The 24,456-nt window shown below is 43.5% G+C and overlaps 1 protein-coding gene across 1 annotated transcript in view; it reads right to left on the reverse strand.

Annotated features, from left to right (window-relative positions):
- CACNA2D4 (calcium voltage-gated channel auxiliary subunit alpha2delta 4) overlaps positions 1 to 24,456 on the reverse strand; it is a 124,127-nt gene that overhangs the window by 49,580 nt on the left and 50,091 nt on the right. Inside the window, exons 19-24 of the mRNA XM_021690413.1 lie at positions 20,137 to 20,198; positions 18,986 to 19,053; positions 16,979 to 17,024; positions 16,788 to 16,885; positions 8,853 to 8,946; positions 1,139 to 1,234 (exon numbers count right to left, since the gene is read on the reverse strand). Of these exons, the coding sequence (XP_021546088.1) occupies positions 1,139 to 1,234; positions 8,853 to 8,946; positions 16,788 to 16,885; positions 16,979 to 17,024; positions 18,986 to 19,053; positions 20,137 to 20,198 (464 nt within the window). The remainder of the gene's footprint in view (positions 1 to 1,138; positions 1,235 to 8,852; positions 8,947 to 16,787; positions 16,886 to 16,978; positions 17,025 to 18,985; positions 19,054 to 20,136; positions 20,199 to 24,456) is intronic.

Consider the following 24,456-nt stretch of genomic DNA (forward strand, 5'->3'; position numbering starts at 1 on the left):
GGTGGAAGTTTAAGGGGATGAGGAGGTACGAGTGGGGGGCCAGCCGGAGGGGTTATGAATGTGGGGAGGTCAGTTCCTAACACTGTTCAAGGCCTTTGGGTGAATCTACAGTTTACCCACTAGATTTGGTCCATTGAGTCATTTGCTGTGTCTCTAACTGGACCATGGAAAGGGTTAGCGAGGTGGAGGGTTCTCTGCTCACCTTTCTGGGAGTGAGGGGAGGTGGGGAGAGAGAAAAGCAACTTGATTTGTTCTCCTAGAAAGCCTCAGCTTTCCAGCAAGCGTGGATCTGTCAGAATCCTGGAAGAAGCTCATAGATGGCTGAGTGTGCTTGGATTCAGTGAGAGAAGCAGTGAGCAGGTGGGAGGCAAGGACTGTGGGGTGCCCCCCCGGCCATTCTCCTCCAAGTGCCTGCTGGCCTCTGCCTATTTGGGTCTCCTGATTTGTGAGCCACAGGTGGCTCTGCTCTACCAACCCCACCCAGCCCCCTTCTCTGGCTTCCATCCTCCCTTTGCTGCAGTACTCAGTGGGGAGGATACCCTGGCAAGCGGGTCTCCCAGAATCCAGGCTTTGCTGGGAGCAGGGTCTCTCAGCTTCAGCACTATTGACATTTTGGGCCAGGCAATGTTTGTGAGGGTGTTTAATACCATCCCTGGCCTCTGCTCACTAGATGCCAGTAGCAAGCCCCCATCCCCTAGCGGTGACAACTAAAAATGTCTGCACACATTGACAAATGTCCCTTGGGTGGGGACATCCCCAGTTGAGAATTGCTGGCTTAGGGGATGTGTAAATTGTCAACAAAGGAGGGGACACAGTCAAATGATTTAGCTTGTCACATACAGACTGGTCCCAAGGGGGAAAACAACTTCTGGGTTTCCTTTTGTGGAAGTGATTAACCCTTCCAACGTTAGTGTCCCAGCCACTCTCTTGCCTGACTGGGCCACTATCCCTCCTCTCTCGGGGACACCTCCAGGATGCATCTAAACCTGGTGGAAGGGTTACTTTTCTGACTCTCCCAGTCTGCAAACCACAATACTTCCACCCTCCGTGCACTCCTGGCCTCTGAGATTCTGCCCGTCCACATGCCACGGGAACACCATGCAGGGAGCCCTCTCCCGGGGGGCACAACATGACTCACTTGTCGGAGACCTTCTCGGAGCCCACAAACAAGGTGCTTCTGAGGAGGCCGGCCCGGGTGCCCAGGAAGGCCATGTCCACCACTTGCTCGGACTCACTGTGAGGCAGACAGAGCAGGTGTCATTACCAGGCACTGCAGCGAATAGATCTAGGAAGGGGGCACTGGGAGCCCGGGGAAGACCTGCAGGTCTCTCCTAGTGCCTGGCCTGATCTTCCTGGGGTGGGGGTCGGGGGAAAGGCAGACTGGTTACTCAGGGGGTTGCACACACATGCCCTGGCCATCCACTGTGAACATCATGTTTGTTATATCTGGTAGACCCAGCTTTCCTGGGCAGCACCTTCCCTTGTTAATGGGGTCCGCTGGGCCTCTGCCTTTCTGACTTTTTTTTTGGCTTCTAATTTGTCCATGCAGGTTTTGGGGGAATTGGCTTTGGAAGACACAGGAATTCAGGAAAAGAGATGTTGTTTTGGGACCTCAGAAACAGGAACTTCTTATGACCGACACTTATAGGACACTTTGCAGTTTTAAAACCCTTTTCACATGTTTACCTTATTATTGAAATGGGAAAGGAGGAGAAGCAGACACGGTCTACATCCACCTATGCGAACCCTGTGGAACTTGCCAAGACTGGAGAAAGAAAATCCATTAGCTAGCTGGAGTGTAACTGATATTTCTCATGGTCTCAAAGCCATATTTCCACAATGATGGCACCAGCATGGGAGTCATTACTTTTTTTTTTTTTTAACATTTCAGCTTTTTTGAGATAAAATTGACATAAAATTGTAAGATTTTTAAGTGTTCATCATGGTTATTTGATATATGTATACATTGTGAAAGGGTTCCTCCCATCTAGTTAAATAACACACCCATCATACCAGGTATTTATCTTTTTTTGGGGGGAATGAGAATATTTAAGTTCTACTCTCAGCTAATTTCGATTATACAATACAGTGTTATCAATTACAGTCACCATGTTTTATTAGATCCTCAGGCCTTCTTCCTCTTGCAGGTGGAAGAATGTGCTGACCTCTCTTCCCCCAGCAGCCCACAGCAATCACTTTCCTTCTGTCTGTTTCTATGAATTTGACTTAATTTTATTTTATTCTTTTATAGATTCTACATATAAGTGATGCCATGTAGTATTTGTCTTTGTCTGTCCAGCTTGTCTCTCTTAGCATAATGCCCTCCAGGTTCATCTAGGTGGTCACAAATGGCAGGATTTCCTTTCTCATAGCTGAATAATATTTCATTGCACACGCGCGCGCGCACACACACACACACACACACACCACATCCTCTTTGTCCATGCATCCATCGACAACATGTTGTTTCCCTATCTTGGCTATTGTAAATCATGCTGCAATGAACATGGGGGTGTAGCTATCTCTTGAAGATAATGGTTTCATTTCCTTTGGATAAATAATCAGAAGTGAGGTCGTTGGACCATATGGAAGTTCTATTTTGAACTTTTTGGGGAACCTCCAAACTGTTGTTCATAGTGGCTGCACCAATTCACATTCCCACCAACAGTGCACAGGCTTCCCTTTTCTCCACATCCTGGCCAACACTTGTTGTCTCTTGTCTTTTGGATAACATTCTAACATGTGAGGTGATGCCTCACTGTGTTTTTGATCTGTGTTTCTCTGATGATTACTGATGTTGAGAACTTTTTCATGCATCTGTTGGCCATTTGTAGGTTTCCTCTAGAAAAATGTCTATTCAGTTCCTCTGCCCTTTAAAAAAAAATCAGATTGTTTTGTTCCTATTGAGTTGTGAGGTTTTTTTTTTTTTTTTTTTACATTTTTTGGATATTAGCTCCTTATCAGATATGATTTGCAAATATTTTCTCCCATTTTGTAGGTCGCCTTTTCATTTTGTTCTTTTTCTTGCTTAATTGCTATGGCTCGGACTTCCACTACTATGTGGAATAACAGTGGTGAGAGTGGACATGCTTACTTTGTTCCTGATCTTAGAGGAAGAGCTTTCAGCTTTTCATTGTTTTCACCATTGAATATGACATCAGGTGTGGGCTTGTTACATATGGCTTTTATTTAATTACTTCTAACTTTATTAATATTCATGCCCCTAGCCCAATTTGCTACAGGTTATTACCCAATTTCTCTCAGTACTTAAATCAGTGGTTTTAGTGAGTGTATGAGGTAGGCAAGACACAAAGCATTGCCAAGGGGAAGTATTTTTTTTTAATTAAGGCTCAGCTGTGTGGGTATTGGGGTTTCTCCAATGGGATTCTGTGAAGAAGGCTGTACTATGTGACATTCAACTGATAGCACCTGGAGCTGGATTATAGCACTTGATCTACAGTCTGGAAAACCACTGAGGAAAGGGTCTGGAAATGTAGACAGGGTCTGCCTGCCCCCCTCTGATGTTGTAGAAACAAGAATTTCTGGGTTTGGGGCCTAAGTGACTGTTTCTCTAAAAAGCTTCCTGATGCAATTTTTAATTTTTAATTTTTAAAGATTTTATTTATTTATTTGACAGAGAGAGGCACAGCGAGAGAGGGAACACAAGCGGGGGGAGTGGGAGAGGGAGAAGCAGGCTTCCCGCTGAGCAGGGAGCCCGATGTGGGGTTCAATCCCAGGACCCTGGGATCATGACCTGTGCCGAAGGCAGACACTTAACTGAGCCAGCCAGGCGCCCCAAAGCAATTTTTAAAAGAAGATCTATTTATTTATCTGAGAAGAGAGAGAGAGAATGAGAACGAGCAGGAGAGAGAGTCTTAAGCAAACCCTGAACTGAGCACAGAGCCAGACACAGGGCTCAATCTCATGACCCTGGATCATGACCTGAGCCGAAACCAAGAGTTGGACACTTAACCAACTGCACCACCCAGGCACCTCTGATGCAATTCTTTATTCAAAAGTAGTAGAGAAGATGACTAAAAAGGTTTTTTTCTCCTCAGTGTCATTATGAACACAGGATTTAAACACATTATGTTTTAATCCATTGTAGTTGTCATTACTTTTGCTGCTCTAATTGTCCCACCTTTAACCAGTGAGACCACTTCAGGTTGGTTCTGGGGTCCCCCTGGCACAACGTCATGATAGTCTTTAGTAAATTCTTCCTTCTTGTTATGACAAGATGCTCCTGGCTCATTTTGTACAATTCCTGCCCCTGTCCTGAAATCAGACATTTTCCAAGGGTTGCTGATTCATTTTAATGAGGATGTCTTAATATGCACACTGAAAGTCCACGATCCTGCTCTGGAGTGCTCATTGAGGTTGGTCTTTTCTGTGGACAGGGCCAGGATATCCTTTTTGTTTCTTTCAGAGAAAATATGTCATGAGTTCATTGATATTTCCAATTCATATTCAGCAGTACATCTTTGATTTAAAAAATTTGCATCTCTTTTTTCGTTTGCTGAAAACCTTGGTTCCTAATGACATTAACATAATACTATTTGCTCTATCCATCTATATAGTTTGAGAATAACAGTGCCAATATTGTTTCTAGCAATGTGGTTATGGAACACAGGTTTTTGATTTATTTATTGTTTATGGTTCTGTGTTTTCAAGTCCCTTGAAAGAATTCACCTACGTTATTATGTCATGAACTTGATACACAACTATGTTTATTTGTTTCATTTGCTTTCAAATTTTTAGAGCTTATTTTTAAAAATCTAATCTTGTTTTATAATGATATAAAGCATTTACATGGTGTCAAAGTCAAATATGCAAAATAAAGCATATTCATAAGCCTGTCTCTGTCTCCATCCCTGTTCTTTCACTCTGCCTAAAGTAATCTTTTTTTGTTTTCTTGTTTATTGTTCCATTAAAAAATATATGTGCACATATGTATATACATACATGCATCTATGTTTATATATGTGTAAGTAACTATGAAAATACATTTGTATCTCCTCTTTTAAAATAAATAGTGGGGGGGCGCCTGGGTGGCTCAGTCGTTAAGCGTCTGCCTTCGGCACAGGTCATGGTCCCAGGGTCCTGGGATCGAGCCCCGCATCGGGCTCCCGGCTCAGCGGGAAGCCTACTTCTCCCTCTCCCACTCCCCCTGCTTGTGTTCCCTCTCTCGCTGTGTCTCTCTCTGTCAAATAAATAAATAAAATCTTTAAAAAAATAAAATAAAATAAAATAAATAAATAGTGGGGTATTATATACACTTTTCTCCATTGGTGAGACCATTCCATTGCAGTATATAGATTTCTCATTTTTTGGAGTTACATAGTATTCCATTATGTGGATCTACCATGGTTTATTTAACTAGGCTCCTACTGATGGATTTAGGTTATTTTCTGTCTTTCACTGTTATAAATGGAGCTGTAACAAAAAACTCATGTATGTATCTTTCTTATTTTTACTGGTATATCTCTGGGATACATTCCTAGAAGTGGTATTGCTGAGTCAGAGTGTAAATGCATATGTAATTTGTTAGATACTATTAAATTCTCCTCCATAGCCTTTGAAACATTTTGTATACCCACTGACAATATACACAAGCCTGATTCCCCACAGCTTTGCCAGCCATGCATGGCAATAAACTTAGACGGTTATCAATCTGATGAGTGACATACATAATCTTGGTAGAGTTTTAATTTGCATTCCTTTTATTGAGCTAGACTGATCATTTTTTCATATACGTAAGGACTAGTTGTATGTGTTCTCTGAACTGTCCATATTTCTTGGTCCTTTTTCCTATAAAGTGGCTGAGTTTTTACTTCTCTATTTTTGAAGTTCTTCATTTATCATGGATATATAATGTAGGAATAGTAAGCTTTTATTTGTTATATAAGTTACAAACATTTTCTGGTTTGTCATTTCTCTTTTCACTTTGCTCATGTTTTTATTTTGCCAAATAAACATTTTTTTAAAGATTTTATTTTTATTTATTTGAGAGAGAGAATGAGATAGAGAGAGAGAGCATGAGAGGGGGGAGGGTCAGAGAGAGAAGCAGACTCCCTGCTGAGCAGGGAGCCCGACGTGGGACTCGATCCCGGGACTCCAGGATCATGACCTGAGCCGAAGGCAGTCGCTTAACCAACTGAGCCACCCAGGCGCTCCCAAATAAACATTTTTATGCTGTTAAATTTGTCAGTCATTCTCTTATTGCTTCTAAATTTTGAGTCATCATTGGGAAAGGTTTCCTAATTCCTAGATTTTAGAGCAATTGGCTCATGGTTTCTTTTTAGTACTTATATGGTTTTATTTTTTTACATTTAAATCTCTGAGTCATTTGGACTTTATCCAGATGTATGGTGTGAGGAAATAATACAATTTTATCATTCTCCATATGGCTCTCAAACTAGTTATTAAAGAGTCCATTTCCCCCTAGTCTGACTTGATGTCTTTCCACATGCATTTAGATGAATTTCTGGATTTTCTATTCTGTCCCCTTGGTCTGCCTTTCTATTCATGTGTCAATACTACACTTTATAAATTATAGAGATTTTGTCATATGTTTTAATATGTTGGTAGGACAACACTTCCTTTGTTGCTTTTCTTTTTCAGGGATTTCTTGACTATTCTTCCAAATAAACTTTATAATCCATTTATCTGGATCCAGAGAAATACTGATGATATTTTTATTGGGATTAATTTAGGATTAATGTCTTTGTGATGTTGGTTCTTCCTACCCCAAAACACTGAATATCTCCCCATTTGTTCAAGTCAACTCTTGTGTCTTCCAAGAGTATTTTATAATTCTTCTTAATTAAGTTTTAGGACATATCTTGTCTTATACCTAGGGCTTTCATTACATTTTATTTTTTGCCCTCTTGAATATTTTTACATGATATTTTTTATCTAGTTTTTTTTTTGCATAAAGGATGTTAATTTTTGAATATTCATATTATATCCTGCTACTTCACTAAATTCTCTTATTGTTTATAGTAGTTTTCCTATAAATTCTTTCAGGGCTTTCAGATATACAATCTTATCACCTTCTTAAACAGAGATAATTTGCTTCACCCTTTCCACTTCTCATTGCTTCTAGGTGCATTCTCTTGTCTGGCTGCACTGATTGATACCTTCCAACCTTGTTAAAGAGTAGTAGGAATATGGGAATGCCTGTCTTAGTCCTGTCTTTAGTTGAGAGAACCTCTAGCCCCATTCAGATGTTGACTTTCAGGTTTAGGTCAATTTTTTTTTTTGAAGATTTTTATTTTTAAGTAATCTCTACACCCAATGTGTGGCTCAAATTTACAACCCTGAGATCAAGACTTGCATGCTATACCAACTGAGCCAGCGAGGCACCCCTGGTCAATTTTAATTGTATTGATTAGTTTTTAAAAACACGCATGGATATTAATATTTGTTCAAATGTCTTTTCTGCATCTATGGGCGTGATTGTATTATTTTCCCCCTTAGCTTTATTAATATGCCATTTTATATTAATTCTCCAGGTCTTCTTTTCTAATATACACCTTGGTTAAGAATATTTGTTCTTCAGTGTTTCTCAAAATTAAAAATGTCTCTGGCTAATCTCTGAACTTGGAAAGATGAAGATCATGCCCTTTCTCTCCAAACCAGTGATCCAATCCCCTAGATCCCAGAACCAGGCTGCCTGGTTTTGATTCCAGCTTCGCCTCTTATGAGGCATACGACCTTGGGCAAGTTGCTTATCTCACTCTGCCTTGGATTCCTCATCTGTCAAATGGGGATAACAATAGTACCTATATTGTAAGGTGGTTATGAGGCTCACTAGGTTAATGTACACCAAGTACTCAGAACAGTGCTTGGCCTGCTGTATTCTTTTTTTGCTCTCTAGTTTTTATTTAATTTTGTAGAGGTAATACATTCACATGGTTCAAAATTGTACCAAAAATTTATACAGTGAAAAGTGTCCTTCCATCCCTGTTTCAGTTACTCAGTTTTCTAATGAGAAGCAACCAATGAGAACTCTTTCCTATTTGGCCTTTCATAGATGTTTTATATATACACATGTACAGATATGCCATGGTTTGCCTCCATTTTATAGAAATAGTATCACATTGTGCACAGCGTTCTGCGTCTTGCTTTTTTAAATAGGTGATTGTTTCGTATAAAATTCTGTTGTTTTCATTAGGATAGATTAATTAACTTGAGTGTCTAGGGGAGGTTTGACATCTTTATGATGCTAATGTTGAATCTTCCTATTCAGGAACAAGATGTAGTCTGCTGTATTCTTGACCTCATTAGTTTCTAGCACCCTCCCAACACGCATGTGCGCTCATACACACACACACACACACACACATGCACACGCACACACGCCATTCATTTCTTCTTTCTACCTGTCCAAAAAACATGATAGCACTAGGTAAATATAGTTGTCTTGTCTTGACCTTACTTGCTGGAAACCAGGTCCTGATCTACGTGAACTACTTTTACCAGGGCTCTTGGTGAAGGGGCTCACGCAGCTCCAGCCCAGACTCAGGTGTTCTTGGAATGGGGCTGCTGCAGTGTGGGTGGGGGATCTGGACTCCTGCCCCGGAGACCTGCACTTTGTGTTTTTCCAGGGGGGAGAGCAGCAGCTTGTGTGCGGTGTGGAAGCTGTACCAAGTGCCTGCTTGACCGGGGCCGTGTGGAGGTAGTTCTCACTTCCCCAACGGCTTCCCACTGTCATCATGTTCGTCTTGGATCCGGTTGTCTCCTGAGCTGCCAGCCAGGGAGTGGGAGGGACCCTGACTCAGCCAAGGGAATCCTGGGGCTGGAGCCCCCTCCCCTCTCAGGACCCTCAGCCCCGCCCTGGACATACGTACGCAGAGGCGTTGAGAGCCAGCGCTGTCCAGTAGGCTTCCATGGGGGCTGTCACCACCGCGTCAAGCAGTACTTCCCGCACCAGCTCCTCGTCGCCTGGAGGCAAAATAAAAGACCAAACCACTTATTTCCTCCATGATGATGAACACAGCTCATCTGCCCTTGCGAGGAACCCTGGACTTAGGGAATGGGCTGTGCCTCATAAACACGGGTCTGGGACTCGTAAAACCATCTATGTGAGCTTGAGGAAGTCGTGTTGCTTCTCTCAGCCTTCACATCTTCAATCCCAAACAATATGTGACTAGGTCTAAGTGATTTCTAAGGCTCTTCCCAGTTCCGGTATTCTGTGAGATTAGAACCCCTCAATGACATCAGCCCTTGCCCTGAGCCCCGGCCACCTCTCCTCTCTGCTGCCATCTGTCTGCAACTTGATCACCACCCTCCCAACACACTGGCCTTTGCCAGGTCTGTGAATTTGAATTTGCCTCAGAGCTTATGTGCTCTGGATGCTTCCCCCTTACTCTTTGCATGGGTGGCTCCTGGTCTGGATGCTTCCCCCCTACTCTTTTCATGGGTGGCTCTTGGTCTGGATGCTTCCCCCCCTACTGTTTGCATGGGTAGCTCTTTTCCCTCTCTCTCTCTCTTTTTTTTTTTTAGTTTTTAATTTTATTATGTTATGTTAGTCACCATACAATACATCATTAGTTTTTGTTGTAGTGACCCACGATCCATTGTTTTCGTATAACACCCAGTGCTCCATGTAGTACGTTCCCTCCTTAATACCCATCACCGGGCTAACCCATTCCCCCTCCCCCCTCCCCTCTAAAACCCTGTTTGTTTCTCAGAGTCCATAGTCTCTCATGGTTCATCTCTCCCTCCGATTTCCCTCCCTTCATTTTTCCCTTCCTTCTCCTAATGTCCTCCATGCTATTCCTTATGTTCCACAAATAAGTGAAACCATATGATAATTGACTTTCTCTGCTTGACTTATTTCACTTAGCATAATCTCCTCCAGTCCCATCCATGTTGATGTAAAAGTTGGGTATTCATCTTTTCTGATGGCTGAGTAATATTCCATTGTATATATGGACCACATCTTCTTTATCCATTCATCTGTTGAAGGGCATCTCGGCTCTTTCCACAGTTTGGCTATTGTGGACATTGCTGCTATGAACATTGGGGTGCATATGGCCCTTCTTTTCACTACATCTGTGTCTCTGGGGTAAATACCCAGGAGTGCAATTGCTGGGTCATAGGGTAGCTCTATTTTTAAATTTTTGAGGAAACTCCACACTGTTTTCCAAAGTGGCTGTACCAACTTGCATTCCCACCAACAGTGTAAGAGGGTGCCCCTTTCTCCACAACCTCTCCAACGTTTGTTGTTTCTTTCCCTGTCCATTTTTGCCATTCTAACTGGTGTAAGGTGGTATCTCAGTGTGGTTTTGATTTGGATTTCCCTGATAGCTAATGATGATGAACATTTTTTCATGTGTCTGTTAGCCATTTGTATGTCTTCTTCAGAGAAGTGTCTGTTCATCTCTTCTGCCCACTTTTTGACTTGATTATTTGTTTTTTGGGTGTTGAGTTTGAGAAGTTCTTTATGGATGTTGGATACCAGCCCTTTATCTGTAGTGTCATTTGCAAATATCTTCTCCCATTCTGTGGGTTGCCTCTTTGTTTTGTTGACTGTTTCCTTTGCTGTGCAGAATGTTTTTATCTTGATGAAGTCCCAAAAGTTCATTTTTGCTTTTGTTTCACCAGCTTTTGGAGATGTATCTTGAAAGAAGTTGCTGTGGCCGATGTCAAAGAGGTTACTGCCTATGTTCTCCTCTAGGATTTTGATGGATTCCTGTCTCACATTGAGGTCTTTCATCCACTTTGAGTTTATCTTTGTGAATGGTGTTAGAGAATGGTCGAGTTTCATTCTTCTGCATGTGGCTGTCCAATTTTCCCAGCACCATTTATTGAAGAGACTGTCTTTTTTCCATTGCATGTTTTTTCCTGCTTTGTCAAAGATTATTTGACCATAGAGTTGAGGGTCCATATCTGGGTTTTCTATTCTGTTCCATTGGTCTGTATGTCTGTTTTTGTGCCAGTACCATGCTGTCTTGGTGATCACAGCTTTGTAATATAGCTTGAAATCGGGCAACGTGATGCCCCCAGCTTTGTTTTTCTTTTTCAACATCTCCTTGGCGATTCAGGATCTTTTCTGATTCCATACAAATTTTAGGATTGTTTGTTCCAGCACTTTGAAAAATGTCATTGGAATTTTGATCAGAATGGCATTGAAGGTATAGATTGCTCTGGGTAGCATAAACATTTTAACAATGTTTATTCTTCCAATCCATGAGCATGGAATATTTTTCCATCTTTTTGTGTCTTCTTCAATTTCTTTCATGAGTGTTTTGTAGTTCCTAGCGTATAGATCCTTTACCTCTTTGGTTAGGTTTATTCCGAGGTATCTTATGGTTTTTGGTGCTATTGTAAATGGAATCGTTTCTTTATTTCTCTTTCCACAGTTGCGTTGTTAGTGTATAAGAAAGCAACTGATTTCTGTGCATTGATTTTGTATCCTGCCACATTACTGAATTGCTGGATGAATTCTAGTAATTTGGGGGTGGAGTCTTTTGGGTTTTCCACATAAAGTATCATGTCGTCTGCGAAAAGAGAGAGTTTGACTTCTTCTTTGCCAATTTGAATACCTTTTATTTCTTTTTGTTGTCTGATTGCTGTTGCTAGGACTTCTAGTACTATGTTGAACAACAGTGGTGAGAGTGGGCACCCTTGACGTGTTCCTGATCTTAAGGGAAAGGCTCTCAGCTTTTCCCCATTGAGGATGATATTTGCTGTGGGTTTTTCCTAGATGGATTTTATGAGCTTGAGGAATGTTCCCTCTATTCCTATACTCTGGAGCGTTTTAATCAGGAAAGGATGTTGTATTTTGTCAAATGCTTTTTCTGCATCAATTGAGAGGACCATATGGTTCTTCTCCTTCCTCTTATTAATGTGTTCTATCACATTGATTGATTTGTGAATGTTGAACCACCCTTGCATCCCGGGGATAAATCCCACTTGGTCGTGGTGGATGATCCTTTTAATGTATTGTTGGATCCTATTAGCTAGGATTTTGTTGAGGATTTTGGAATCCATATTCATCAGAGATATCGGTCTGAAATTCTCCTTTTTGATGGGTCTTTGCCTGGTTTGGGGATTAAGGTAATGCTGGCCTCATAGAATGAGTTTGGAAGTTTTCCTTCTGTTTCTATTTTTTGAAACAGCTTCAGTAGAATAGGTATTATTTCTTCTTTGAATGTTTGGTAGAATTCCCCAGGAATCCATCAGGCCCTGGACTCTTGTTTTTTGGGAGGTTTTTGATCACTGCTTCAATCTCTTTATTGGTTATTGGCCTATTCAGGTTGTCAATTTCTTCCTGTTTCAGTCTTGGCAGCCAAGACTTTTCTCCTATTCTGGAGACAGTTCCATGTGTGCTCGAGAAGAATGAGTATTCTGTTGTTTTAGGATGGAATGTTCTGTAAATATCTATGAGGTCCATCTGGTCCAATGTATCATTCAAAGCTCTTGTTTCCTTGTTGATTTTCTGCTTAGATGATCTGTCCATTGCTGAGAGTGGCGTATTGAGGTCTCCTACAATTAACGTATTGTTATCAATATGACTCTTTATTTTGGTTAACAGTTGGCTTATGTAGATGGCTGCTCCCATGTTGGGGGCATAGATATTTACAATTGTTAGATCTTCTTGTTGGATAGACCCTTTAAGAATGATAGTGTCCTTCTGTGTCTCTTATTACAGACTTTAGTTTAAAATCTAATTTGTCTGATATAAGAATTGCTACCCCAGCTTTCTTTTGAGGTCTGCTGGCATGGAAGATAGATCTCCATCCCTTCACTTTCAGTCTGGATGTATCTTTAGGTTCAAAATGAGTCTCTTGTAGACAGCATATGGATGGGTCCTGTCTTTTTATCCAATCTGCAACCCTGTGCCGTTTTATGGGAGCGTTTAGGCCATTCACGTTGAGAGTGATTATTGAAAGATACGAATTAATTGTCATCATGTTGCCTGTGAAGACGTTGTTTTTATAGATTGTCCCTGTAAATTTCTGTTGTAGATCACCCTTGCGGTCTTTCTCCTTTTATAGACCCCCCCCCTTAATATTTCTTGCAGGGCCGGCTTAGTGGTCACATATTCTTTCAACTTCTGCTGGTCGTGGAAGCTCTGCGTCTCTCCATCCATTCTAAATGAAAGCCTTGCTGGATAAAGTATTCTTGGCTGCATGTTCTTCTCATTTAGTACCCTGAATATGTCTTGCCAGGCCTTTCTGGCTTGCCAGGTCTCTGCGGATAGGTCTGATGTTATTCTGATGTTCCTCCCTCTGTACGTAAGGACTCTCTTCCCCCTAACTGCCCTTAAGATGGTTTCCTTGGTTCTAAGATTTGCAAGTTTTACTATTACATGCCGGGGTGTTGGCCTGTTTTCCTTGATCTTAGGAGGGGTCCTCTCTGCCTCTAGGACTCGAATGTTCGTTTCATTCCCCAGATTAGGGAAGTTCTCAGCTATGATTTGCTCAAATACATCTTCTAGCCCTCTCTCTCTCTCCACTCCCTCCGGGATTCCAATTATTCTGACATTGGAACGCCTCATGGTGTTACTTATTTCTCTGATTCTATTTTCATGGATTCTGAGTTCTTTTTCCCTGGCCTCCTCTTTTCCCTTTTTATCTATTATATTGGCTTCCAGGTCGCTTATTCTCTCTTCTGTCTCAGTTACCCTAGCTGTTAGATTATCTAGACTGGATTGGATCTCATTGATAGCATTTTTAAGTTCTGCCAATTCACCTTTTATTTCTGCCCTTAAAGACTCTACGTTGCCATTAATCGATTTCTCCATTCTAGCCATTGTCTTCACAATTGCTAGCCTGAATTCCATCTCCGACATCTTGGTTATATCTGCATCCATTTGTAAATCTGCAGCATAAGTCATAATCTCTGAGTCTTTTCTGTTTTGGGGGCTCCTCCTCCTAGTCATTCTGTTGATGGGTGTTTGAGGGAATGTATAGAGTCCAAATTATTGACCAGAGCCCAAGCAAGATGCACCTGTTTTCTTGGGACCTTAGGGTTGCTGGCCTCTTGTTTTCCCAGCCTGTCTTCTGCGGGAGGGGCCTGCTGCGCTGTTACTAAGGCAACCCTGTTTGGGCGGAGTTGCCCTGCGCCCCTGTGGCGGGGGATGGGCTCAGTGGGAATCAGTCTTTGGGGCTTTTGTTCTCTGGTGGCTTTCCCTGGCGGCTTTCCGCGTCTCTTCCGCGAGTCAGAGCAGAAGAGACCATTTCCAACCCTCTGCCTCAGAGCAGAGAGACTGCAGTCTGTTCTTCAGTGAGCTCTCCAGGCCACACCGTCTCCATTTCTGTCAGTGCTGCTATAAACTGCAGCGGCCTGGGTTGTGCGCCCCTCCATAGCGCTCCCAGTCCTGCCTCCAGGTCGGGGCACGTCTCTGCCCTTTGTGATTCTAAAACTGCCAGCCGCTCCCAGTTCGCACGCGCGCGACTCCACCGCTTGGGGTTTCCACCCCCGGGGGTTGCAGTTCACCGGCAGGACCCCGGCGCACTGGGTTTCCGTCTCGGAGGCTGCAGATCACGTGCGCGTGACCGTCGCTCTGGGTTTCTGTCTGGGAGGCTGCGGTTCGAGTGCGCGGGACCCCGCCGGTCTGGTTTTCCACCCCGGGGGCTGCCCTAAAGTCCTTCCCAACGCTACCAGTCTGTGAGTCTGTGCCCCGTCCGCAGCGCGCGAGGCTGTCACTCACCGGCGGTGCAGGATCCCCACGGCCAGGCACCCTCCCGCTGCCGTTTATCCTCCGATATCTGCCCGCAGAATCACGGCTCCCCGCTTCGTACCTCAAAACCAACCGCCTGCGATATTCTGTTTGTAGAGATCCAGATCTTCTTACATCTCAGTGGGTGCTCAGAGTGGTCTGGTAGATATCCAGCTCAATTCCGGGGACCAGTTGAAATAGGGTCCCCTACTCCTCCACCATCTTTCCCCCCTCCTCCCTCTCTCTTTTTTAAAAAAAGTATTTACTTTTACTGAGGTGAGATCTAGGTAACAAAATCAACCAATTTAAAGTATACAAATCAGGGGCACCTGAGTGGCTCAGTCGTTAAATATCTGCCTTCGGCTCAGGTCGTGATCCCAGGGTCCTGGGATTGAGCCCCACATCGGGCTCCCTGCTCAGCGGGAAGCCTGCTTCTCCCTCTTCCATGCCCCCTGCTTGTGTTCCTGCTTTCACTATCTCTCTCTCTGTCAAATAAATAAATAAAATCTTTTAAAAAATGAAGTATACAAATCAGTGGCACTGAGTACATTCACAATGATGTGCAGTCATCACCTCTGTCCAGGTCCACAATTTCCATCACCCCCAAAGCAGATCCTGCACCTATGAAGGCACTCGGGTGGCTCTTTTTCATCCTCAGCATAAGTAACATGGTCTGACAGAGTTAGGCACTATAATGGATCCCATACAGCATCCTGTTCATGGCACTTACCAAAATTTGGAATACCCTACATCTACACGCACATGCTTGAGTCTTTATTGTGTGGTTTCCCCACTAGATTACGAACTCCCTGAGAGTAAGCGTCTCGTCTGTTTGGGCCATCTCTGTAGCTTCAGTGCCTACCTCAGGCCTGGCACAGAGTACATGCTCAGTACAGATTTACTGACGGAATGAATGAATGAATGCACAAATGAGTGCCCTGTTGGGCCAGCATGGGAGGCAAAGTCTTCCTTGGGGGTGACACTTATGTATCAGCATGACCTGTTTCTCTTCTGAAGAGGAAGAAGAGGGACCCTGCTGAGGGTGTGGCCCTGTGATTTCACCACCTGCACCTGTGTTGGGAAATTTAAGGTTAGCCTGAGAACCAGGCACTGGAAAACACTCACAGACCACAGGCTACAAGACACCACCTGGTGGAATGCTCTCCTTTGCTGAGATGAGGACTGTGGGGTACAGAGCACCAGCTACTGGCTTGGGGCCCACTGCTAGGTGGTGGTAGGGACAGATCTATGGGCAGGCTGGTGCCCTTACACTGTGTGTCTCTTTGGAGCCCTACTGGTACCCAGGTGGAAGACACTCAAAGTGATCCTGGTCCCTGACTTGGGGATACACTCATGCTGCCACAGTGCCAGGAACACAGGCAACTTCTTGGCCCCAGAGTGAGGCTGGCTCTGCCTTTTTCTTTGAAAATCTCCCTAAGCCATGGGTGAGTTTGAGGGATAAAGCTACTTGGCAGTAAGTTCCTCAGTGGCTCAGCCATTGAAGAAGAGTGAAATCTTGCCATTTGCAACAACACGGCTGGATCTAGAGTATAATGCTAAGTGAAATAAGTCAGTCAAAGAAAGACAAACACCATATGATTTCACTCATATGTGGAATTTAAGAAACAAAACAAACGAAGAAAAAAGAGACAGACGAAAAACAGACTCTTAACTACAGAGAACAAACTGATGGTTACCAGAGGGGAAGTGGGTGGGAGGAAGGGGGAAACAGGTGATGGAGATTAAGAGTACACTTATTGTGATGAGCACTGGGTAATGAATAGAATTGCTGAATCACTATACTGTACACTTGAAACTAATAGAACACTGTATATTAATTATGCTTGAATAAAAAAGGTCGATAATGATAATAATAATAAAATGTCAGTAATTAAGCACTTAAACAAAACACATCGAGACCTTACCCATCAAGGTTAGTGTACTTTTTTCTGATTTCACTTTAAATTTGTTTATACAATTTTTGATAAGTGTCATATTAAAACTCATATCTAGTTAAATTTTGAAAAAAAAGGAAAGGAAAGGAGAAAAGAGAAAAGAAAAGAAGAAAAAAGAAAAGAAAACGAAGTCCTCCATGAGCAGGGCCGGCACTTACACTCTAGATCCGGGTCCTCCCCGGTCAGGAAGCGGACCATGGCTTCCAGCTGGCTGAGCTTTCGGTGGTCAGGGTCGATATCTGTGATGCAGTAGATCCTGGAGCCCAGGAAAGTCAATGTCACCTCAAGAAAATTCCATCTTTCTCCCTCCCATTCTCTACTCCTTGTGTACAGCAACTTTCCCACTTACCAATCACTGGCCAGGGTCAAATCTGGGTGAAGCAAGTCGTGCAGGCCTGAAACCAAAGCTCACACTCAGTACGATGCTCAGTCACTGTTGTGAGGATATGCACCTGAAATGCTTACAAACAACTGCCAGGAAGCTTCTCCAGGGAAGGGCTGTTTTATTCTTCCTTATTCTTAGCTCAGAGTAGGGACTCAACTGATAGGCTGGTGCTGGGTTTGTACAGACCATGCCTTTGTCCATGTTGCTCCTGCTTCCTGAAATGCTTTTTCTTCCCATTGCCTCATGTCCAAATCCCACCTATTAGGATCTCTCTGAAAGGAGCTAATACTTTGAAACTAGTGATTTCGGCTTCATTGGCTTCATTGTACCCAACTGAGCTAAATGGTCCGTCAAAAGAAAAACCCAGAGATAGGCCATGTCCATGTATGTTTTGTGTAATCTCTGTAGCCTCATGCTACACCTACACTAACCGTGTGCTCACTGCATGTGTGTGGGTTGAATGAGTGAAGGAACAAATGCCCTACTGAGCACTGAGCACCTACTCAGTCCTCAAGAAAGCACCAGGGAGGCCCAGGGAGTTTGGTCATTTTGGGGACAGTGGAAGACAGAGAAGGAGAGAGGTCCAACATCACGGACGTGTGTTCTGAAAGGGCGAATGCAGGGGTCACATGGTAGCATGTGGCTGGGCACAGGGGGTCTGCCAGGGACAGCTCCCAGAAAAGTGACATCTACATCAGGATGTGAAGAGTGGGTCCAAGTTAGCTGGGATAAGAGGGTGGGCCCTGGAGAGGAGAGCATTTCAGGGGAGAGCACAGCACATGGGAAGACTCTGAAGCTTAGTGCCTGGAGAAATGACTAAAAAAAAAAAAAAAAAACCCAGAAGGCCACTGAAGGTCCTTTAGCAGTGAGTGACACAATCTGATCTGGCATTTCTAGATAGGTTCCTCTGGCAGAGATTTACAGGAAGGAAGAGGCGGGGAGATCAGCTGTGATTGTTCAGGAGAGAGGTGACAATGACTAGGGTGGTGGCAGAGAGATGGACACATGAGATGCACTCAAGAGACGATAAAGGAAGAAAGGACAGAATGTGGCCATTAGACAGAACTGTGGCCACACCGTCCCAAGACTTCCTGAGACATCCCTGAGCTCTAGATATTGGTTTTGTGCTCTCAAGGTGCTCAGGCAGCCGGAAGTCAAGAACAGGCTGGGTTAGGGAGGGTGGGGCCCTTCTCCCACTTTTCCCCCGGTTTCTCACGGCCCCTCTCAGTTCATGTCCCGTAAGCTCCTTGCTATGGGTTGAGTTGTGTCCCCCAGAAAGATATGTTGAAGTATGAACCTCAGTCCTTGTGAATGTGACCCTATTTGGAAATAGGGTCTTGGCAGATGTAGTCAAGTGAAGATGAAGCTGTTAGGGTGGGCCCCAACCCAGTATGCCTGGTGTCCTTCTGCAAGGTTAAATTTGAGACCCACAGGGGGAGAAACCCTGTGATGAGGACAGAAGCTACAAGTCAAGGAATGCCTGGGGCTACCAGGAGCTGGCGAGGCCAGGAAGGATCCTGCCCTGGAGGCTTCGGAGGGGGCACGGCCTCTAGAACTGCAAGAGAACATATTTCTGGTATTTAAGCCCACCAGTCTGGGGTGCTTTGGTGTGGCAGTCCTAGCCAGCTCCTGCAGATTTGCTCATTTGCTCTTCCCCGCCTCCTCTGTCATGCCTTCTGACAGGTAAAGTTCAGCTTTGTGCAGAGAAACACATCCCCTAGAGCCCACCTCCTCTGGTCCAGCAAAGCTTTATACGATGGCAAGTCCTAGGCTTTCCCGGCTTTGACAGCTGACTGGCAGATCCTGCAGACCACACAGACCCCTCCTTGCCAGGCAGTCCTGCTCTGAGAGTCTGCTCTCAAATCTGGGACCTGGGAGGCTCTGGTTCTGCCCTGGGTTGGCCCTGCTCGGTGTCCCAGGAGAATCTACGTTTCCCTCTACACTGCCCATCAGTACTTGGCACAGACCCACCATCTTCCACAGATGTGTTCCCCAGGAGGACGTATTCTCCATGGCCCCGGGACAGCACCACTCCCAGGCTGTGGGAAGAACAGAGAACGCACATGCTCAGCAAGAGCAAGGGCCAAGCAGCGCCCAGCCCATATCCTTCCCTACAGTGACTTGAAGTTTGTGAGCTTTCTGCACCAACAAGTGGCCTGCATGCCAAGCCCCCCGTTTTTGCCCCTGGCCTTGCAGGTTGTCCCCTCTAAAACTGTTCTATTATTTTCATCCTTCCTGAGAAGGACCCTGTACGTTCTATAGGCCAGGAGCCCCCTCGGCTCCCATTTTAGTCAAGATTCATCCCAAACCTCTCAGGGACCTCCTGAATTGTGGAGAGGTTTCTATGTCTCATGGAGTCGCACAAATAGGAGAGTCTTTTCCTGCCTGGTGAACCCCATGATGCCTTCCTCTCTCTCCTGGTAGAATACTGCTTTTAATATTCGCTGAATATCTGAATTACTTGGGGAGCTCTAAAAGATACTAGTGCTGGGGCCCCATCCCAGAAATTCTGAGTCTACTGGTTTGGGGCATTGGCAATTTTGCAAAATTCCTCAGGTATTCTAATGAGCTATCTAGGCTGAGCACCACACTTTATTGAGAAATGAGGTAATTCAAAGATAAAGGCTATTTGTTCCCTAATCTGTATAATGCCTCAAACTGAATACAGTTGGAAGGAACCTAAGACATTTTCAAACTCATTCTTTCATCTTGCCATCGCTTACATTGCATTGCTTTAAGATCTTTAAGTGGATTATGTCCTTTATCCTCACCAACCATAAAGAAAGAGCTACTATTTTTAGCCTCCTTTTACAAGCAAGAATCCAAGGCAAAGCGCAGTTGAGTAACTTGACTAAGGTCACACAGCCTGCTAGAGGTGGGGATGGGACCCAACCCAGGCAGTCCGGCTCCACACCTGCACATTAGGATTCACTGGCAAAGCAGGTCTAGACCTCGAGTTTCTAGACCTCGAGTTTCTTGAAGGAAAACCTGGGGTTTTTTCTGTTACCACAAAAATTGCCAATGAGTAAATTCATTCCCCAGACCTGAAAGTTCTGCCCTGAGTTGTTGGTATTTGTGTTCCAACCACCCTCCCCCTTCCACACAAAACGTGGGCCCCTCACCTGAAAGGTGTGTCACTGATGTCTGTGAAGAAGTAATCGTTGGTCAGGAAAAGAACTCTCTTCTAAAAGAAAGAAAGAAAAGGGTGTTTGCTGGAGAGAGGAGCGCCTGACCAGGCCACCTACCTCCTCACCCAGTGCCTTGGGGTTTCGTCGCCTCTGGGCCTCTTCCCTCACCTCTGACCCCTCACCTCCGACCACCACGGACACGCCTCACCTATGGTGGACGCCATAGGCAGGACCACCGCCAGGCCCCGAAAGCTGCGGCCACGGGGGCTGCCTGAAGAAGGAACCAACATCTGCCCCTGTGCTGCCCTAGAAACTGGCCGCTAGCCCTGTGTGGCTATCACTTGAAATGCACGACCGAGGAACCGAAGCTTTACATTTTAGTTAACTGAGTTAATATACATTGAAATTTAGATAGTGTGGCTCGTGGCTCGTGGTTACTGTATTGGGCCGTGCAGGACAGCGTGGACACCCGAGAGGAGGCTGCCAGCTGGTGTGTAACCCGCCTACAACCTCCCCCTTTCTGGAATAGAGCTGGGGGGGGCCACCGGTCCCTCCATGAAACCTCTCCCAGCGCCACATCACACCTTCTTTTTCCTTGCAAAGCTGCCATGTTTGGGGCTTCTGTTGAGTCTGTGTAAGTGAGGGCATCGGGGAGGGCACAGCGGGGGCTGGGCACCAGGCAGACGTGGATTGAAGGCCAGCTCGCCTCTTACAGGCTGTGTGCTCTTGGCTGAGCTGCTTCGCTTCTCTGAGCACTGGAGCGCTCGTTTGTAAGGCGGAACTAACAGCAGCACCTGTGCGGGGCCTAAGGTGGCTGTGAGGCTGTGAGGGTGTTTCCCATGGATGGGGGTGGGTCCGGGGAAGAACAGGATGTGCTCTGGGCTCTGAGGCTCTGTGGGTCGTCCTGTCTGTGTACGCCTTTGGGAAAGCCACAGGTTGTTCTTATTCCCTTCACTTCTTCTGGCTTCTCTTTCAGTTTGGAAATGAGAGGAACATGTCAGAAGGGGACACGGCAGGAGTGGGGTGGCACAAAAGAGTTTGTTTCTATAGGAAACCAGTTTTAGACCAAGCCCGAATGAACCGTTCTCCAGCACTGGCCTCATCCCACACTCTGCCCTCCTGCCTCCCGTGCCCCGGTCAGGTCCTCTCTGCAGTGTCCCTCCCTCCCAGAGTCCCCGGGCAGTCAGGAGCCAGCGGGGCTGTCAGAACCTTGGGAGCCCTGTGTTCCAATGTGGGGCTGGCTTGAGTGTCTGAACTGGAGATCATCTTTTTAATTTTTCCTTTTTTTTACTTATTAAAGAAAAAAGGCAAAATGCACAGATCTTCAGTGTATTCTTCCAGTAGTTTTGGTAAACGTATACAGCCATGTAGTTACCTCCCCAATCAAGATATGGAGTATTTGCCTCCTCTAAAATCTCTTTGCCTCCTTCCAGTCCATCCCCACGCCTCCTCCAAGGGTGAACCCTGTTCTGAATTCTACCACCTTAGATTAGGTTTGCCTGTTCTCACGGTGTGTGCTCCTTTGGGTCTGGCTTCTTTTGCACAACATAACGTCTTTAAGATCCGTCTGTGTTGTTGCGTGTGTTGGCAGTGTGTTTCCTTCTTTTGCCGAGTAGAACTCCGATGTGTGGGACACGAGCTTGCCTTTACACTCATTGGTCAGTCCCTTAAATTTTAGTGGAGGGTATGGAACGGAATCTGATTGCAGTTTGAGTTTGCATTTCCTCGATGATTGACAAAGCATGTTTTCATGTGCTTATTGGTCATGTGTATATCTTCATTTGTGAATGCTCAAGTATTTTGCCCATTTTTAAAAATTGGGTTGTTAGCGTTCTTGTTAACAATCTGTAGGGGCTCTTTATGTATTCTGCACACAGTCTGGGCCTTACTTTTTCATTTTCTTAATGGTGTCTTTTAATGAGCAGAACTTACTACTTTTGATGAAGTCCAGTGTATCAAATTTTATTTTATGTTTGGTGCTCTTGGTGTTTTGTCTAAGAAATCTTCGGATAACTTCAGGTTGTAAAGATTTTCTCCTATGTTTTCTTGTAGAAGACTTACAGTTTTAGCTTACCTTGAAGACTATGATCCATCTCTAACTTTTCTATGTGGTGTGAGATATGGCTCACTGTTTTTTTTTTCTTCATACATTTTTTCAGTAGTTCTAGCACCACTTGTTAAAAAGATTTTCCTTTTTCATTGATTTGACAAGCTGTCTTTGTTGAAAATCAGTTGCTAAACATGAGAGTTTATTTCCAGATTCTCTATCCCTTTATCTATTCTTCTGTCAATACCCCTGCTTGGTTACTGTAGCTTTATAGTCAGTTTTGAAATCATGTAGTACAAATCATCCGAATTTGTTTTCATTTTTCATGGTTGTTTGGGCATTTTAGGTCCTCATATAAATTTTAGAATCACTGTCTCCTGCAGTCCATTCAAATTTTGATTGGGATTATGTTGGATTCACAGATCAGTTTGGGGAGAATGGATGGTATGGCAATATTGATAACAACTTGTAAACATGGTTATATCTTTTTATTCATTTAATTTTTTTGACATTCTTTCTGCAGCATTATGTAGTTTTCAGTGTAGAGGCCATTTACCACTTCGTTAAATTTATTCCTAAGTATTTTATGTTGTTTGATGCTATTGAAATTGGAACTTGAAAATAATTTATTTCCAATTGTTTGCTGACAATTGGAAATAAATAACTAAATAACTAAATAATACAATTGATTTTTATAGTATTGGACAATTGGAAATAAATATATATGTATATGTGTGTGTGTATATATATATACATATATATAAAATACAATTGATTTTTATAGCATTGACCTCGTGTTCTGTCAACCTGCTAAATTTACCTGTTAGTTCTAGTAGTTGCTTTGCAGATTCTTAGAATTTTCTATGTAAACAATCATCTTGTTTGTGAATCCAGACAGTTTTACCTCTTCCTTTCTAATTTTTGTGCCTTTTATTTTGTTTCCTTGCCTTATGGCAAGGACAGATCCTGGCAGGGTCCAGTGCAGTGTTGAACAGAGGTGGAGAAAGCATATATCCTTCCCTTGTTCACACTTTAAGGGAAAAAATGTTTAATATTCCATCATTTAAAGTTAGCCTTTTCATAAATGCCTTTTATCAGATTGAAGAAGTTTCCTTTTGTTTCCAGTGAAATTTTGTCAAATGCTTTTTCAGCATCTATTGAGATGACCATATGGTGTTTCTCTCTTATTCTGTTAATGTAATGAATTACCCTGATTGACTTTTTTTTTTTCCTGATTGACTTTTTTGAATGTCAGATTAGCCTTACATTCTTGGGATAACCCCACCATGTGCTATTGTTGCCATGTATCTTCCACTTGTGTATGTTATACACCCTACAATACAAGGTCAAAATTTTTGCCTAACATAGTTGGTTTTTTGAGCAGTTAAAAAAAAGTCATATTAATGTGCACATTTACCATTTCCAGAGCTGTTTGTTTCCTCATATAGACCTGAGTTTCCATCTGTGTCATTTTTCTTCAGCGTAAAGAACTTCCTTAAGCATTTGTTAATAGTGCAGGTCTGACAGTGATCAACTCTGTTCTATTTTTTATAAGAAAATATCTAAATACACATCTTTTTGGAAGGCTATTTTCCCCATACATAGACTTTTGGGTTGACAGTTTTTTTTCTTTTGGCATTAAAAAATTTTATTTTATTGTTTTTGATGAGAAGCCAGCCATCGTTCTATTATTGTTTTTCCTCTAACTTCTTTTAGGATTTCCCCATATCTTTGATTTTCAGCAGGTGTATTATGGTGAGCCTAGGTGTGACTTCTTTTTCTTTTTATCCTGCTTGGGATTTGCTGAAATCTTTATATCTGTTGGGTGATGTCTTTCACAATGCTCAAGATATTTGGAGCATTCTTTTTTCAAATACTTTCTGCTTCATTCCTTCTCCCTTCTTCTGGGACTCCAAGGACATATGTCAGACCATAGATAACCAAGGGATAATTATTTTCAAAAATTTCTTTGATCTTTAGAATGGATAATTTCTATTTACGTGTCTTCAAATTCACTGTCCCTTTTTTTTCTGCAATCTGCTGATAAGCCCATCCAGTAAAAATTTCACTTCAGATATTGTACTTGTCAGTTTTAGACTTTCTTCTTGGTTCTTATGGTAGTTTTATACTGTGTCAAATTAATTAAGCTGGAACTACACTTCCAGACTCACTTCCCTGTATGGTCCCAAGCTTGGGTTGGCCAAAAGAGAAGTTTTCATGAGGTTTATAAGGCAGAAGGGAAACAGCAACCCTTTTACATGCTAACG

Source organism: Neomonachus schauinslandi, chromosome 5 (genome assembly GCF_002201575.2).
Source record: "Neomonachus schauinslandi chromosome 5, ASM220157v2, whole genome shotgun sequence".
NCBI lineage: Eukaryota > Metazoa > Chordata > Mammalia > Carnivora > Phocidae > Neomonachus > Neomonachus schauinslandi.